Below are 19,127 nucleotides of genomic sequence, written 5' to 3' on the forward strand. Positions count from 1 at the left end.
TCAAGGCTATGGTTTTTCCTGTGCTCATGTATGGATGTGAGAGTTGGACTGTGAAGAAGGCTGAGCACCGAAGAATTGATGCTTTTGAACTGTGGTGTTGGAGAAGACTCTTGAGAATCCCTTGGACTGCAAGGAGATCCAACCAGTCCATTCTGAAGGAGATCAGCCCTGGGATTTCTTTGGGAGGAATGATGCTAAAGCTGAAACTCCAGTACTTTGGCCACCTCATGTGAAGAGTTGACTCATTGGAAAAGACTCTGATGGTGGGAGGGATTGGGGGCAGGAGGAGAAGGGGATGACAGAGGATGAGATGGCTGGATGGCATCACTGACTCGTTGGACGTGAGTCTCAGTGAACTCCGGGAGTTGGTGATGGACAGGGAGGCCTGGCATGCTGTGATTCATGGGGTCACAAAGAGTCGGACATGACTGAGCGACTGATCTGATCTGATCTGATGCAGAATTCTGAAAATAAAATACCAGGGGAAGAAAACTATGACATTAAAATTTTCAGTTATATATTTTAACATCTGTTTCAAGGACATAAAAATATACTTTTATAAATATGTGCGAATATTCATTTCTGGGATATTACAGTAATAAGCATTTTTGAGTGTAATGAAAAGGTTTAATAGTAAAACACCAATTTAAGATACTACAAGAAGACTCCTTTTTAAAATTGATCTTAAGAGACAAGTTTTAAGTTGTAGATGAGAAATGCTTATGTGAGTATGGAATTATGAGTCATTTTAAAGTACTACTATGAGGTAAGAAAGAAATATAAAATCTTATTTGAAAATTCACAAGGTTTTCTTCTTATTTCCCTGTAAATAGCACACTAACAACTCTAATTTCCTATCTGTGCCTTCTGGAATAGTAGGTAAAGATTTAAGGAATGATCTAGATATTAAAAATAGTAGTAAAATTATGATTATCCAAGCTGGAGATATAAAGGTTTTCAAATACATCTATGATTATCAAGCACGGCTCAAACTTTATATCAGGAAAGAACAAACAAACTAAAAAAATCAAGTAACCACAATTTCTGGGTTTTGGATACAAAAGAATATATATGTTGGTTTCATATGTATAACAAAGAATTGACAGGCTAGTTTAACACCTATAAATACTGAAGTTAATATAAAGTTTCTTAAGAATAACATGGAGTATACATATAGCTAGAGATATTTTAAAAAGTAAAAAAACTATTTTCCAGAGATAATTTTTAAACTCTGTTGGTAGTTTTTCTTTCCTTATGACTTTATAACAACTAGTGTGTATAATAAAAAAAAATCATAAATTGTGATTTCATTCATTTACTGTAAGTGCCATTACATGTAGATATTAGGAAAAGACAAATCAGAATCTCTTAAGCAAAAAAAGTTCTACATTTTTTCTTTAAGACTATTGCAGCTGAAAATTTTCTCATTTAATTAACAGAGAGTCAGAATCTCATTTATATAATTATAACTTAGGTAAAAAGACTAGATAAAATGCTTATTTATTTCCTCTTTATTTTCAAAAAGATCTAAAACACCCACCAAGATTATACCAAACAGTAAGATAAATTAGTTAAGTACATTAAGTATTTATCAAACAGTAAGTTAGAAACCACAAGAAACAGAAAGGCCAAAAATTCTTAAATCATAATAAATCTGCTAAGGCCTAAAACAGAAGTCACCTTGAATTGTCTATGAACTAAAGTTCTGCTATATTAAATAGAAGACATCACTTCATTACTTGCAAAGTGAGAATTTTTTTTAAAAGACAAATCACTTCAAACTGAAATGAACTTCCAGAGGGAACTATATTCAATATAGATACATACATACATGTGTGTGTGCTAGTCCCTCAGTTGTGTCCAACTCTTTGTGACCCCATGGACTGTAATCCACCAGGCATTCATCTAGCTGTTTTTCCTAATTGCTTTGTAATTTTTTTCTTTCATAATGGCATACTTAGTATGACAACATTTATAAATCTGAATCATGCAGATATATTGCTCTTATTATCACATCATTTTGTATCATGACTTTGAAGTCTTCCATTTCTGCAGTGGGATCCTTTTTGTCATCATAAGGATCAAGGGAATGGTGTGTAAAAAAGTACAGGGGAAAAAAGAGTTAAAAACAAAACAACTTACCTTTGCAAGACCAAGGCCTGCTAGAGTCTTGAGTGGTTTTGGAAGAGGATCAGGCCTTGGGAAGGCAGGATGAGAGAAGCCCTGGACTCCAGGTGATGGTTTGGGAAGGGTTTCAACCACATCTTCAATTTCACTATCAGAATTATTGTTCTCAGAGAGGGTGGTACTCTCTCGTCTCACAATGCCACATTCTGCTTCTAATACAGTGAAAACAGGGGAGAGTACATGAGAACCTCTGTCATTTCAAATCAGTGAATAATACCAGGAGGACAGTCTTCAAATAACTTACGGTTTCTCTTGGATTGCTGAAAAGCCTTCATTAGCTTTGCTAAGTTTGGTTTTGGTTCCTTCTGGAGAAGAAAATAAGAGCTTGATGAATAACAAGTATCAACTTGAATAAAAGAATTATAACCTCCCCCATTACTATATGATCTAACACAAAGAACACAGGCTCTGGAGTCATTCAGATGTGGATTCAAATCCCAGTTCTGCCACTGACTAACCTTCTCATAGGGTAAGCATTATGACAGATGACATCAGAAACCCCAGATGTTCCTCTCCTTACCCCTAATTGACTGCTGTACAAATACTATGACACCCACTAGATTATTTCTCTACCAAAATGTTCTAGAAAAAAAATTTATCCCTGGCAGTTTAGAGTACTATTGAAAAACTAAGACATTTAAATTAATTACTATATTTTGACATATGCTTGCATGATTTCTATATGCATGAATTATCACTTGGGAAGGGAAATATGAAAGTTTAGATTTTAGTAGAACCTTATTTAGATAGGTTACAAGTGCAAACAGGATAAGCTACTTCTATTCTGTTTGTTAAACAACTAAAGACAAATGATTGTTTCAATTTGGCTCTTTCAAAGAAAAAGGGGGAAAAAAACAAGAGTAAACCTGTAGGGAAATGATCATGAATGAAAGCCACAAACACACTAAACAGAAAGCCATAATCAAACATGTTCACAATAGAGGCAGAGAGAGATGGACTGAAAGAACAGACACTGAAGAAAAGTATTCTGCAAGGAAAAATTAGGTTAACAGTAAAAAAAAAAAAAAAAAAAAAAAGGTGGGGGAGGAAAAGAAAGCAAAGAGAGAGATATTCCTAGTCAAGTACAAACTTAAGGGAAAAAAATAAGTATAATAAGGTTTGTGGAAAAACACATATATTTAAAATTCATATACAATAGATCAGTAATATATCAGTATTCTTAAGGATATACTATGAACAAAGCCTCTGTTTTATATGCTTTTATTAATATATAAATTATGCATCTATATTGTTCTTCAAATTTTATGAAAATATCAACATACATTGTATATAAAACATATATTTAAGACAGAGGCTTTTGTTCATAATATATCCCTAGTATAGCAGTCAGTATTACTCTAAAACTTTTTGTTTATAAATACTACCATATTAGAGTTGAATTTTGCCACTATAAAAAATGTCATTTGATTAGCCACACATGGTCATCTATCACTACCTGAATGTTGTAAAGTATTACTTGAGAGAGAGAAAATTGATTAAGAAATATTCCTAACTATTTACTGGGAAAAAGAACTGGTAATCAAAATTCTGAGGAGAATGTATGGCTTGAAAAGAAACATTTAATGGAACACAAGATGGGGCTAAAAAGGTCAAAAATTTTAACCTAAAATTCTCATCTCACAGTTGGTGGACACTGAAAAAAATACTATAACCTTTTACTTTTCATGTATTTCTTATTTATTTCCTTGTTATGCAGGACCTCCTTCCTCAACATAACTCAACTGAACTATATTACCTGTAACATTATATAGGATACCATTTCTCTCTTCATTTATTCACATTCAAAAACTATTAACAGGATTCTTACACTCGAGACCTATGCTACATGCTCCAGGAGATGCACAGTTGTTTCCTGAACTCCACTAGCTTACACTGATACGGGGCTATAAGATGAATACTTCAATCACAGTAATACAAATGTCTGAAATCTGAAGTTTTAGAATGTGACACAAGAACTTGGAGTAGGTTTTTTTAAAACTACAATAGAAAAAAAAACTCAAGTTGTAAGTTTTATCTTACGGTTATTAAAAGTCTCTGCTTCTATGAAGTGAAAGTTGCTCAGTCGTGTCTGACTTTTTGCAACCCCATGGACTATATGGTCCATGGAATTCTCCAGGCCAGAATACTGGAGTGGGTAGCTGTTTCCTTCTCCAGGGGATCTTCCCAACCCAGGGATTGAACCCAGATCTCCTGCATTGTAGGCAGATTCTTTACTGTCTGAGCCACAAGGGAAGCCGCTTCTATAGCTGGTTATTATTTTAGGCAAACATGCATTCTTCAATGAGATGAAGAGTTGTGAATATACTCTTAATGGAATGCTTGAGAAAACACAGTGGAATCCCTTTATAATATGGATTTTGGAGAAACAGAATTTTAATTTCTAAATCTCTGTAACTTCAACTTTTATTTTAGTCTTAATGCAGAGCCAAGACAGAAACAGAGAAAGAAAAAAAAAAAAAGCCCTCCTAACAACTCTGCTGCTGCTGCTGCTAAGAAACCAAAATAGTGTCTAGTCGTGTCCGACTCTGTGCTACCCCATGATATAAACAGCCCACCAGGCTCCCCCATTCCTAGGATTCTCCAGGCAAGAACACTGGAGTGGGTCGCCATTTCCTTCTCCAATGCATGAAAGTGAAAAGTGAAAGTGAAGTCACTCAGTCGTGTCCGACTCTTTGCGACCCCATGGACTGCAGCCTACCAGGCTCCTGTGTCCATGGAATTTTCCAGGCAAGAGTACTGGAGAGGGTTGCCAATGCCAAGAAACCAAAATAAAGTGTCCAGGGGTGGTGGGTAGTGGGGGGGGCAACTAGATGATATATGCTATATAGTTTTGGAACTGAAAGGCTCCAGGAAGATTCCATGATTATTAAAATAAGTAATTATATCCACTAAAGACATCATTATGAGTGTTGCAAAAGTCATGTCCTTATGGTTTAAAATTCACAGTAAGACTCTGTCCTTGACCAAAATTCATATTTCCTTCACTGTGGGAAAGCTTTTCCCAGTACAATTTTCCTGTCACTCTATATTTTCCAGCCCATTGTTTTCTTCACCCACCTTCAGTATTTACCAAAGTTAAAAAAAAAAAAAAAAAATCAACTAGTCATATTTTTATAAAATAGTTTGCTCTGAAAAACTTTCCATTACAAACATAAAACAGTGAGAGGGACACCATTGCTGAATTTAAGAGTAAACACTACATGAAACTGAATTCAGAGCATGAAAACTAATTTCACAAGAGTGCACTTTACCTTGGTTTCAGAACCTAAGACGTCATCATCTGATGTAGGCCATGAATCCACACCAGGTTTGTTGGAAAACCTTTAGAGCATAAACACAATGAAAATGAGTGAGTTCATTTCTCTAAATGAAAAAAAAAAAAAAAGAAGTAAGTGAAAGTTTGGCTATCTATGTAGTAAACGAAGTTTCTTGACATAATTAAAATTTGGCCTCTGTTTTAAAACATTTTTTGAAAGATATTTTGATGTGGACCATTTTAAAAGTCTTTATTGAATTTGTTGCCATGTTGCTTCTGTTTTATGTTTTGGCTTTTTGACCCCAAGGCATGTGGGATCTCAGCTCCTCCTACCAGAGATTGAACCCACACCACCTGCATTGGAAGGAGAAGTCTTACTAACCATCTTAACCACTGCACCCCCAGAGAAGTCTCCAAAAGAGATTTTAGTTACCTATTTCTGCTTCCATCTCTCCCAACCTAGGACATATCTAGGTAAGACTCATTCTTAGTTTCCATAACAAAGACTGACAGCCAATATATTGGCAGAGCCTGAAAATAATATGTTTTCACCAAGTCCTAATAGCTGAACTGAAAATCTAACTGATGGACTGACGTAACTTTTGTTTGCCCAAACTGCAATAAACCTGGTGACTTAAAGCAGAAGGACATACTGCTCCTTCTCCATTGTCTGTCCCTGGTTCAGAGCCTAAACTGTGTCCATCAAAAATGGCAGTCTTGGTCCTTCAGCAGGGAAATCACTTATGGAGAAGGCCCCATTCCTCCCCTTCACTGTAAAGGAATACAGGAGTTCCCCGCAATGTCTAAAACTTAAAATGGACACAAGTCAAAGAAATAATTTATATGTTTCACTTATATGCTACACGGGTACTTCTCAATCTCTGCTGAGGGACAGGAGAGTGGATGTTGGAGCCAGGCAGGCCAGCTGTCAAATCACAGGTCAACTCATTTTAACCATGGAATCATGGTCATTCATCAACCTCCCCAAACCAGTTGCCTAATTAAGTAAAAGAAGGACACAGTTACTTTACAAAGCTGTTCTGATGACTCTATGAGGTCACAAATGTTAAGCACATAATGCAGTCTCTAACCCAGAGCAGAACACTCAACAAACATTAGCTTCTCTTCTCTGTGTGTTCTCTTAGTAACACATACAATTTTTAAAAATCCGTCAAATCCTACCTGCTTAAAGAGTCTTCTTCAGAACTCTTAGCCGCTATTAAAGAAAAAAGTAAGACACATTTTAAATCAACAAAAGAAAAATACAGACGATTAAAACCTCAAGACTGATGTTTTGTTTAAAAGTGTTCCTTTGGGACCACACCTGGAGACCACACTAGAGGGAGTAGTGATTGTATTATCCTCATGGGCCACTAATACCTAAGAACCATTGCTCTCCTTATAGTCATCAAATGTAGAACAGAAGGAACGAAGGAAGAACTGCTGTTTACAATGACCATAATCCTAACCAAACTCCAGGAGACTGACAGAAAATGATACTGCACCATTAATAGAATCAGTGCGATATGCTGTCAATAGCACGCTGAAACAGCACAGTGTTCCTGGACTTCCACTGCCTGGAGCAGTGAACAGAGGAACAGGTGTCTTGCTGGGACACAACACAAATTCTCTGGCTCTTCAGTTCAGGATGAAAACGCCCTCTCACAGGGAAGCTTGGTCTACAGGCACTGAACTTCAGAGCGTGGGAAAACATAGGAAACAAAGTCTTCCTGGCCCTCTTTCCAGATGTAAGAGAAGTATGGGAGATGTAGTGATTCCAGATTTAGAAAGGATGATCTCTTGAAAGGGAGGTGGGGGAGGGCAAATGGGTGAAGGGGGTCAGCTGGGTGGTGGGGATGAGGACTAGACTTGTGGTGAGCAGGCAGTAGGGTACACACAAGCTGAACTTCTTAATGTTTTAAATATATGTGTATACGTACTAATACATGTGAAAAGTACACTCTCTTGAGACTATTTCCTTCCATTGTTCAAGGGGATCTGGACCACCTAGAGCAGGATGGTCTAAACAGTGCTCTGTTCTACTGAGGATATATCATTATATCAATCCTCCCATTATATGGCAAATGTTGATAGAAATCATGCTTTTTCAGCTTGGAAGGCATTCGTCATCAGATCCTAAGCTGATGAATAAGGGGAGGAAGGGAAGGATGGAAGGAGCTACAGACTCTGGTGCTGTTGGACAACATTTCACATGTGTCGTCATGATCTGATGCTGGAGGGATGACTCACATGGAGGGAGAGGGGTCCTCCAAGCTCAAGCCTGGAGGGCAGGGGCAGTGATTTTTAAATGTTTGCACCCTGTAACATCAGAACAATGCTTGGTACGTAAAAGACACTTGATAGTTATCTCTTCAGTGAACAAATGAACAAATAAATAAGAATGATTTCCTTGAAAAGTCTGTTTAGAAAACTATAGAAAGTAACCAGGGACAACTCTATTCTGTTCTGAGCATATCGAAGACCAAGACTCTATGTCATCTCTGTATCTTCTCTAACCTACAGAAGTCCTTTGATGGATGTTGTTGTTGTTCAGTCACTGAGTCGTGTCCAACTCTTTGCGACCCAATGGACTGTAGCTCACCAGGCTCTTCTGTCCATGGGATTTCCCAGGCAAGAATACTGGAGTGGGTTGCCATTTCCTTCTCCAGGGGATCTTCCCGATCCAGGGATCAAACCAGTATCTCAGGCATTGCCAGGCAGATTCTTTATTACTGAGCCATCTGGGAAGCCCCTTTTGATTAGATAGAGGTCTACTAAGTTTAAAGGTGTTCTCAGACAGCTTGTACAATGTGCTAGATGCCACATCAAGGGGACATAGTGGTGTTTTTGCTAATGTGAAGTGTTTGGGGTCTTTTGTTAGAATCTGCAGAGTCCCAAGTTGATCTATTTGAAAATCTATTATGATACTCTTTTAAAGAATGGCAACAGAACATGTTGTGCTTACAAAACTATACTATCGTGACAATCATCCAACACACAGAAGGAAACATCTGGTTCTAATGAAGCCAACCTATCTCACTCTTTTTGGATCTGTGAGGAATAAAGTTGGTAATAGAGACCTTGTTGGCACAATAGGCAAAATAACCGGTGGTTCTCAACTAGGCATTGCTTTTCTGATCTGTACTATTCCAAGGTATCTTTCGAAAGTAATCTCTTCCTGGTACGCTGCACACTGGCTCAGCATTGCAGTTCTTACTGTTTATCATTTCTTATCCTACCAGGAAGGGATTGTTGAGGTTTCCAGTTTAAACGATGGTAACTTTTTTAATGAGACTAATCACTACACAGTAACTGATAACTATTCATTCACTAAATGCAAACTATTTGTAAAAGTTAAAGTTCCACTTTTATAAGAAGTCCAATGTGTTATAATATGATTATAGATGAAATATATATCATACTAACAAACATTTTTTCTAATTTACACAAAAATCTAATACAGGATTTTAGCGGCTGTGATTAAATACATGGAATTCTTTTCAGACAATACTGTCTCTGATGTTAAATTACCTACAATTAACTTCTTTAACAATTCTGAATACTAGACTATTAAGATATTAATTTAAAAATAAAATACACGTGCATTTTACACTAATTTTATCATAGTTCTTTCATTATTGAAACTTCCTCACTCCTACTTTATCTATGGTAGAATCACCAAGAGTAATTCATTATTAGCAGATGACGTACCTGGGTTGCTCTTTTCGGGAGTAGTTTTAGGCCTCTTTTCTTTATATTCAGAGATCAGTTCGCAAATGCTATGTGTTAAAAATGTGATAAATAATATTTTAACACTAATATGAAAAACAACTACAAAATATGTTAAATTCTTAGATTATTTCAGACAGACAATGTCAGCGATAATATCAAAACTACAATTGTCCCATACATTTCAAGTTTCTAAGTTCTACAAAGTTTTACTTAGTATGTATTTAAAGGAGAAAGAAAAAGAAGATGAAGTAGTCATGAACTGAGGGCAATATAGCTCAGTAGATTAACTAGATTTAGCTTGGCATACGAAAACTCTTTCAAACTTGCAAATCCTAGCTCTGTAACCAACTGCTCTTTGTTTCTAGAGAAGTTGCTTCTCTTGAGTTCAAAGTCTTCCTCTACACAACTGGGATCTTACTGCCTTATTTCACAAGGGGATTAAGAGGATTTAATGAGATAATATATCCCCAAAATGCTTGCAGAATGGAATAATTTGTTCTTGAACTTTATTGCTGGAACTACTTTGAAATCCCAAATAAAACCAATGTCTGTTTTCTTATATGTTTAGCATTCAAGGGCTGCAGGAAACTGTTATTAATTATGGTGATCAGTTGTTCTTTGTGGTTTGTAATTTAGGGAACCTCAGCTCTTATATAATTTGTACCTAAATTTATTTATAAAATATGAACTCACTACATTAGATAACATAATTATCCCCCATTATTGCAGCTAATCACACCAAGTGCAGAAAACTAATCACAATCAAGACCTGGCCTGGACCGCTACTCTCCATTCTCTACCTGCTCAAACTCTCAACCAGCAGATCTTTCTGACAATGATGCTTAATCTCCATGTTCATCTCCGATTCACTTGGAAGACATTACCCTACTCTTACAATGGATCCTGGCAAGTCCTAGGCAGGGCTTACCTCTCTAAATTCCTCTCTGAACTAACTTACTTGAGATTTAAGGATTTCTGGTAAATGAGGCAGATAAATCCTTTGGAAGATTTTCATTCTTACAGGAAACAGATCCCATGAGGGGGCCAACTGTAACTATGGAATCTCAGGCAAGTTGACACCCACTACTCTGGGAAGGATGACAGGGAACCTATGACCTAAGGAAAGGTGCCCCCACAGGATAGAAGCTGCCTGCACCAAACAGACAACTCTCACTGGTCATGTAACAAGTAACAGTTAAAATTCTTTTTGGCTGCAGTTTAGTGATAACTGGCATTTTAATGTAAACACTTACATATTAAAACCACTAATAGCAGCATATTCTTCCGCAGTCCGTCCAAAGACATCTTGAGAAAAGACGTCAACACCTCGCTGAAGGAGAAGACTGACTACATCGGTACATTCATAATTGACAGCAAGTATGAGGGCGGTTCTAAAACAACAGAGAGATGACGTCACCCTCAGGAAGTTGAGTTAACTTACAGAAACAGCTCGTTTGATATGTTTTACCAAGTTAACATCTTGCCCTTCCATGAAGAACTGACCATTTACATGCTCAAGTCTACATCCTTGTAAATTACTTCCACGGCTAAAATGAAGGGATGGAAAAGAAGCCTCCTGCCCCACTGGGATGGCACGCAGCAGCAGTTACTATTTCAAAAGTCCCTGATGAGGACTCCCCTGGTGGACCAGGGGCTATGACTCCAGGCTCCCAATGCAGGGGGCCCAGGTTCCACCCCTGGACAGGGAACCTCATCCCACATGCTGCAACTGAGAGTTCCCACAACTAAGACAGCACGCAGTCAAATAAATAAATGCTTTAAAAAAATAATAACAAAGTCCTTGATGGACAAGAAACTATGCTGAGGTCACTTATCTGAGGCAGGTGAGTATTTAAAGGACAAATCCCCCGTTTCCTCCTTAGTCTGATATATTATGCTTCAAAGTCAGCTAGAGGTTGGGTTAAGCAAAGGCTATTTGCAGGCTTAAAACAAAAATATTAACAATAATGGAAATAAAAATAGTCACCGAGGCACTTAATGATGTTGACAAGCATGTGCTCTTCACTAAATGAAATGCTATATATACACACAGCCGCCTTTGAAGGATGCATTACTATTTGCCTTTTTGTACCAGGAAACTTATTTGCTGATGATAAGTACTGTGCCCAGGGTCATAACCCTAATAGGCAGGAAAGCTAGGAGTTGAACCCAGTCTGAATCTAAAGCCCATCATTTTCGTCTGTATCATCCACCTCTGACTTATCTTTGTTAAAGGAACTGTTTGTCCAATTAAACCTATCATTCTTCCTTCTACCTTCATTTAAAATGAAAACATCAAAATGTACTAGAAATGAAAAAGGATAAAAACTGATGAGCCGAGTATCTGGTGACAGTGATTACTCATCACTTTTTTGTTGCTGTTTAGTCACTAAACTGTGAAGGACTCTTCTGCAATCTAATAACATCAGTATATTTCAAAGAAAGTAACTGAAAGCAAAGAGTCATCCAAAAGACAAAATCAAGTCCTTTATGTTTAGTATGCATCTTTTAAGGAAAAATATATACGAAGTAGAGGTTAAACAATCGTTATAAAATAATTAAGAAATTCAATGCTGTCATAAGGTAAACTGAAAAGCAGAATCCATATTTTATAAAGCTAATGAAACTAGTATGAAATCCCTCAGCTACTACAAGATCAACCAGAAAAAAGAATAGGTTGCATATGACATCACTCGATATTATAAAGGAATATGAATCCTGCTATATATTCCTGCTATATAGTTTTTCACGATTCCCAGTGAGAATAATTGATTTTCTACCTAACTGATGAAGTGTTGATCACAAATGAAACCTGTTATTAATTTAATCTTGATCTTAGCACCCGAGAACAGCACTAAGGTTTTTAAAAAGAAAAAGAACAACTGTACCTTTTCATCTTATCAACCGCATGTATATCTGCTTCTTTTTTTACTAAAAATTCCACCATTTGCTGTTTCCTTTCACTTATGCCAAGTAAGAGTGGTGTAAGGTCATCCTGTAAAACAGGAAAAACCATTTGTAATGTACACAGTTAACCTATTTCTAAAGTGAACGGAAAATCATGCAATAGATTCTCTGAACTTAAACATATAATTCAGAAAGTAAATAAAAGGAGCCCCTCCTCCTCATCCCCTGGCGCGCCTTCTATCTCTTCAAGATGCTCCTCCTCCTGGCCTTCCCTGGGGGTCCAGGGGCTAAGACTTGAGTTCCCAAGGCAGGGGGTCCAGGTTCCATCCCTGGTCAGGGAACTAGATTCCACGTGCCGAAACTAAAGATCCCACGTGCCACAACTAGACCCAGTGCAGCCAAATACGTCTTTCAAAAAGATAACTAATAAAATGCTCCTCCTCGACCTCTTCCAAAGATGAACCACAGAGTCATTCTCTAAAACTCACTTTCAACATTTACTGGTTCCAAGGATCTTTGCTTCTATCATAGTATTTATCAGGAATATTGTAGTATTTACTTGCTCTATTACTAGTCTCAACACTCCTCCAGAGAGAATCAATCAGCTACTAAATCAACTGCATATTTTAGGAACAATGCTGAGGCAGGACTATATAATATTATCTGTAGCATGCATAACCTATCCAAGGATGACCAGGAGTAACCTCATGAGGTTTACAGACATTCCAATGGGAATATTATCCTCTACATGAACACGCAAAGAGAAAGGTTGTTTTGTGTTTTTCTTTCTTCCAAAAAACCAACTGTAGGCACCATGTTTTTTGGCTTTCTCAGCAAAGTCTCCTGAAATTTAATCTTACTCATTCTCCTTTGCTTGTTCCTTCCCCCGCCCTTAAGTTAACCTGACAGGTCAGCTTTAGCTAGATGCTGTTTTGACACAGAACAACACTGCTTCTCTTCAAAGACCTTTCTTGACGACTCTCATGTAATTACCTCCAGACCTCCAGGAGGAAGCTTCCTTAATCCCAGTGTTCTGGTCTCTGTCTTGCTTTACTGTTCTTAGTTAAAGATTACAAGGTCAGTTCAGTTCAGTTCAGTCGCTCAGTCGTGTCTGACTCTTTGCGACCCCATGAATTGCAGCATGCCAGGCCTCCCTGTCCATCACCAACTCCCAGGGTTCACTCAGACTCACGTCCATCGAGTCAGTGATGCCATCCAGCCATCTCATCCTCTGTTGTCCCCTTCTCCTCCTGCCCCCAATCCCTCCCAGCATCAGAGTCTTTTCCAATGAGTCAACTCTTCGCATGAGGTGGCCAAAGTACTGGAGTTTCAGCTTTAGCATCATTCCTTCTAAAGAAATCCCAGGACTGATCTCCTTCAGAATATAAGTTACCAATAAATATGCACTCAGCATTTTCTCAGGAGTTGCTCTTCCATGAATTCTCCCTGCGCTCTCTCTCATAATCCTGTGTGTTTGGGAGACTCATTCAGTGTGAAACTGCCACAACCAACTTAAAATTCTAATTTGAAAAATTCAATCCCATCCTTAAGAAATTCTTTTAAAATATGAAATCAATTATAGATTAATTAGACTGTATTTAAAATCTTGAAATAGTTATCAAAATAAACTATAAAACAAGAATTGGAAACTCAAATGCTTATGGAGGGAAAGCTGGTGGCCTGAGTAAGTGAAAAAGCCAGGTGAGGCTGGCAAACCTGCGAACACACGCCCCATACAGAAGGGGAGGCCTCCACACGCAGAGCAAACAGGGGCGGCCTCCACACGCAGACCAAACAGTAGAATGGGCTCAAGGGGGACCAGATTGAGTTCTCCAAGAAGCCTGAAATGCAGACTTCCGCATGAGTTTGCTAAGTTTTAAATGTTGACTCAGTCTGTGGAGGTAGGTAAGCTAAACATATCCAAGGACCACATTTGCTCTGTAGCCCACTTGTGGTTTCACGTTTTGCCGTTTCCAAACAGGTGGGCATAAAGCAAATATTTGTATGTGAAAGCTTTCCTTTCTTTAGTATCATGTGTTTCACAAGAAAAGTGGGTCTCAATATGTAATAAAAATTGCTGTTGACTCATAATTTTATTAAAATAAATTTAAAAAACAAGACTCAAAATTCCCACTTTAAGAATGTTTCCACTGCTTGTTAAAACTACAATCTGTTTCTAGAATTCTCCCAGATTATTAACCAAATGGATAATGAGTTCCTAAGACTGCTGAAACTAAATCATTAAAAGAATCCCCATCTGTACTAACTTCATGGGTTTTGATGTTTAAAGCTGTCGTCTTGCTTATGCCAGGGCTCAGCAAATCTAACACACACACTGCAAGAGTCTGTCCTGCTGACACCAAAAGAAGGCTCATGAGTTACTATTACTGCAGTCAGGAAAACACTGTTGGTAACAAACATCTGTTGACCTCATGACCTGGTTGATAACAGAAGGTGTAAAATTCTTAAAGGGTCAGACTCTACAGACGAAGTGACTTCGCCATGAGCAAATCTCTAAAGACTCTTGGAGTGTCACTGAATAATTAGTGGTTGGAAGAAAAAGGAGTTATATTATTCAAGCCAATAGATTTTGCCAAAAATATTCCTTTTAACTTCTCAGTCACAGAGGCAGAGGAAAAAGTCTGGCTAATATTGTTGCAAAGGAGGGAGCTGATGGAAGTAGCCAGCATTGATCAAACTCCAACTCTTCTATCGATTACTTATTTTTGAGATAGGTGCACTTAGAAATTATCCTTAATCACTCCATAGTTCTTCACCAAGGATCGTATCAGAATCTCAAGGAAATATTTCTAAATACACATGTCCAGGCTTTCCTCGATTTATTTCATCAAAATCTTCAGGGAACAGCCTAGGCTTGTAAATTTTTTTATAAACTTTCCCAAGTGATTGTGGTTTTCACCAGCACACTCTAGCTGAGAATTAGCACAGCAAACATTCCAGTCTCATCTCTCACCCACATGGCCAATTCCTTCTCTTACTTGAGGATTTGAAGAAAAAAGAAAAGTATAAGAGATAAGAGTCATCAAAACAGAATTAAATTTTCCTGGGTAAATAATGGTAGAACAGGGACTAATCAAACACAAAAGGCAACCTGATCTCATTGTTTATAAACCCCTTACTTTCCATCAAGACCTTCTAGATTGAGAGCAGAGTCCAGACTCTTGTCTAACTGGCTGTTTCTGCCAGAATAGGATAATATTTCTGTTAAATATTTGTTCTTCTCTTTTTTTTCCCAACTTAATCACCACCTGTTCACTGCTGATCTGATTTCTGCAAAGTCTTCCTAAAATTGGTATCTAGGCAAGTCTCCAATTCACTCAATCTCTTTCTCAAAATAACAACTATTGTCCTGAGACTGAAAAGCACCTTACCAAAATATATAAACTGAAGGGGAAAAAAAAAAAAAAACCAAAACCTTGGGACTTCTGTGGTGGTTCAGTGGCTGGGTCTCAGTGCTCACAGTGCAGGGGGTCTGGGTTCAATCCCTGGTCAGGGAACTAGATCCTGCATACTGAAACTAAGACCCAGCACAGCCTAATAAATATTTAAAAAAACACCTCTTCTTGGCATACCCCAACTGCCAAAATTCCAACTTGATCTGCATTTTTCACCTGCTCGCTCCTTTGCCTTTCCTTTTAGCCTCTGAAGCCTTGGGCAATGAGAGAGAAATCATTTTTATATAAATCATTTTTTCATAAAATTGGAATGTGTTAGCAGCAGCAAGATTTCTATTATGTTGTCAAATGCTTGTTTGAGTTTTAAGACAAAGTCTATTTCCAAGGCAAATTTTGCTTTACTGTGTTATTTTAGACTAATTAGAAAAAAAAATTTTTTTTTCAATAAGGGAAAAATACTTGGAAAAAGTTTTACCTTTAAAAAGTGCAGTGTTATCACAAATATCTGCCATTAACACAAAAAAGAATGCTTTACTCCCTAATGCTTCTTGAGCAATATCGTGATTTAAAGTGATATCTTAGACAATCAAGTGCTTTCAAAATATTTTCACTCAGGGAAGGCTGGAGCTTCCAAACAAGGAAAACTGAGCCCACCTGTGAGAGTTGGGGAGCTCTCTCTGCAGCTCCAGGCGGGGCTGCAGCCACAGGAGAAAGAGCAGGAGGGCAGCTTCACCATCATCAGCTGCCCACACTCAGCTGCAACCCCACTGAGCGCCCCCCAGGGCTGAGCGTGGGAGACCCACTTGTACCTGGAGAACCAAGTGGTCACCAGCACAAGTGAACACCCTTGCTGGGTGTCAAACGTGACCTGACCCACGTGACCGGATCTCAGAACCGGGGTCCTGGAGGGCTCAGGGCTCCAGGCCTGCTGCCTCCCAGCCCACTTGCACCCCCCAGCTCCCCCTGCTGGGCACTGGTTCTCCTTCCTCCTACCCCCATCCCTCCTCCAGCAGCTGAGCCCATTCCCTGAGCCGCTGGAAGCAGCCACCCATCACATCACTTCACTCCCCCCAAGCCTTCATTTTTTGTAGGACTGAGCACCAAAGAATTGATGCTTTTGAACTGTGGTGTTGGAGAAGACTCTTGAGAGTCCCTTGGACTGCAAGGAGATCCAACCAGTCCATTCTGAAGGAGATCAGCCCTGGGATTTCTTTGGAAGGAATGATGCTAAAGCTGAAACTCCAGTACTTTGGCCACCTCATGCGAAGAGTTGACTCATTGGAAAAGACTCTGATGCTGGGAGGGATTGGGGGCAGGAGGAGAAGGGGACGACAGAGGATGAGATGGCTGGATGGCATCACTGACTCGATGGACGTGAGTCTGAGTGAACTCCGGGAGTTGGTGATGGACAGGGAGGCCTGGCGTGCTGCGATTCATGGGGTCTCAAAGAGTCGGACACAACTGAGTGACTGATCTGATCTGATGTGAGCCTACCACCCACTCCTGAGCACGTTCTAGTGGGAAAATCTTCCTTCTGGGGTAGAAGGGTGGCTGAGGGAGCTTTGCCCTTTCTGTGGGCTCTGATATTTTCCACCCACCTGCTGGCTTGACTTTGGAGTTGTTTCCATGGTAACAGGGCCTGCTGGACACTACTCAGTCTACCTATTTACATACTGTTATCAATAAAACACTTCTGGTTTAGAAAAATGGTTTGCAAATATTTTGTGAATAAAGTTAGTTGAGCTATACCTCGTTCCTGGCTTCTATATTGGCATTATAGGAAAGCAGCTTTGCTGCGAGTGATACATTCTGGCAAAAGACAGCATAGTGGAGAGCGGTGTTGCCATTGACATCCGTGACATTTGGGTCGGCACCATGCTCCAGCAGAAGAGTCGCACACTCCTCTTCTTGACATTCTATGGCCTGTCAGTGTTGTGCCAAGAAACAAGAGTGTGAATTCTAGGAATTCAAAGTAAATAGTCCACAAGCTTCACCAGTTCCCTATATTTCAATGAGATACATTCATTTTTAGTCTCAGTAGTTAAATCACATCCATCTCATGTGGACATGGCTCGCTGCCCCATACCTTCATCAGCGTGGTCTTGTTTTCACTGTCACCGAGGTTAAGCTGGCATTTTCTCTCCAGGAGGAGAGCTACCACCTCTGAATGGCCATTGGCACAGGCCAAGTGGAGCGCAGTCCTATGAAAGCAAGACAAGTTTTTAGGAAACTGTAGTGTAACTGTTTCAAAACAAATAACTGTTTGTGTGATTGAAAACACTCAATAGCATGGTACTCCTATCCCTCTGAAACAAATATTTCATTTTCTTCTGGAGAAAGAGCAGCATATATTAGTTTAGCTCCTCTTACACAGTAAAGAAAGAACAGTCTACTTGAATAGAATGCGTGAGACCTTGAGATTCAGCTCAACTTGGGTTTAAATTTGACTTTGTCACTTATTAGCCATCACTCACCCTCTCTGTACCTCAATTTCCTCACCAACAAAATGGAGAGAGAGTAGTAGTTATCTCACAGGACACTGATGCGATGCTTAAATGAGATCCACGCACAGGGTTTAGAACCATCCCTTGCACAGATAACAGCTAGTAATTGTTAGATTGTATTATCATATTTACTACTATTACTACTATCTTACAAGGACAACATCTGAATGAAGTCAAAGGATATTACACCTCCTTTGCAGATATGTTTTGAGGATTAGAGACAACATTGTACTTCAATGATTCTAATATGCTCATTTTCTCACATTTTAACATCTCTGACATTGGAATATAATTTATAATTCATAGTCTTTACAACTATAAATTGTAGCATTTTTGTTTGTTCATGTCTCTTTTTTCCTGTTGGTTAATTCCCGTGAGGTGTTTCCATCTAAGCTTGCTTTAGAGATGACGTGTGTTATATATTATTATATCATACAGTGCACCACACAGTGACCCACAGCTGTTACAGGTTACACTGCATTTAAGGGACTATAACATCTTAGCTATATTCACCATGTTGTACAATATGTCGTTGTAGCTTGCAGGACTTTAGTTCCCTCACCAGAGATCGAACCCTGGGCCCAGAGCAGTGAGTCTTAACCACTGGACGGCCAGGAAATTCCCAAGATTCCCTCGACTTCTGAAAAGACTGAAAGTGTCACAGGATACCAATCCTCACAAAAAATTCTAAATTAAATTGAAAATGACAAATTATTTTTATCTGTGCCACATTCCTATTAGTGCCAGAAAGACAAGTCCTGTCTGCTCATCCAACTTCCCTACACACAGCTTGATCTACAGAGATTTTTAAATTTGAGGGGTTGCTAAATCAACTTTCAGATTTCTTTTCTTCTTTTTTGGGGTGGGAGGTGAAACCCAGGAAACTCCAGAATTCTTGCCTTTGAAATCATTCTTAGAAAGGTCTCTGGGGTGGGATATACGTATACTTACAACTGATTTATGATGTTGTACAGCAGAAACCAACACAACATTGTAAAGCAGTTACCATCCAATTAAAAAAATATTAAGGTTAATAAACAGTAGAACTAGAAAAAAAAGGTCTTTGTCAGCACACAAAAAATGTATAGATAGGAATTTCAGTTT

At 38.6% G+C, this 19,127-nt stretch overlaps 1 protein-coding gene and 1 long non-coding RNA gene across 2 annotated transcripts; both read right to left on the reverse strand.

The window, feature by feature from the left end:
- Positions 1 to 1,983: 1,983 nt before the first annotated feature.
- On the reverse strand, positions 1,984 to 6,688 carry LOC138990380 (uncharacterized). Its single transcript, XR_011466435.1, has 4 exons — positions 6,647 to 6,688; positions 5,460 to 5,529; positions 2,432 to 2,492; positions 1,984 to 2,339 (listed from the first exon to the last, which is right to left on the reverse strand). It is a non-coding gene; the product is annotated as an uncharacterized lncRNA (long non-coding RNA).
- Positions 6,689 to 9,930: 3,242 nt separating this feature from the next.
- Positions 9,931 to 17,813, reverse strand: LOC138990379 (putative ankyrin repeat domain-containing protein 19). The gene is made up of 4 exons (XM_070380926.1): positions 17,606 to 17,813; positions 17,269 to 17,442; positions 12,085 to 12,191; positions 9,931 to 10,587 (listed from the first exon to the last, which is right to left on the reverse strand). Exons 1-4 carry the CDS (start codon positions 17,609 to 17,611, stop codon positions 10,446 to 10,448), a joined length of 429 nt encoding a protein of 142 aa, XP_070237027.1. The 5' UTR covers positions 17,612 to 17,813; the 3' UTR covers positions 9,931 to 10,445.
- Positions 17,814 to 19,127: the final 1,314 nt, after the last annotated feature.

This window comes from Bos mutus, chromosome 13 (assembly GCF_027580195.1).
Source record: "Bos mutus isolate GX-2022 chromosome 13, NWIPB_WYAK_1.1, whole genome shotgun sequence".
Taxonomy (NCBI): domain Eukaryota; kingdom Metazoa; phylum Chordata; class Mammalia; order Artiodactyla; family Bovidae; genus Bos; species Bos mutus.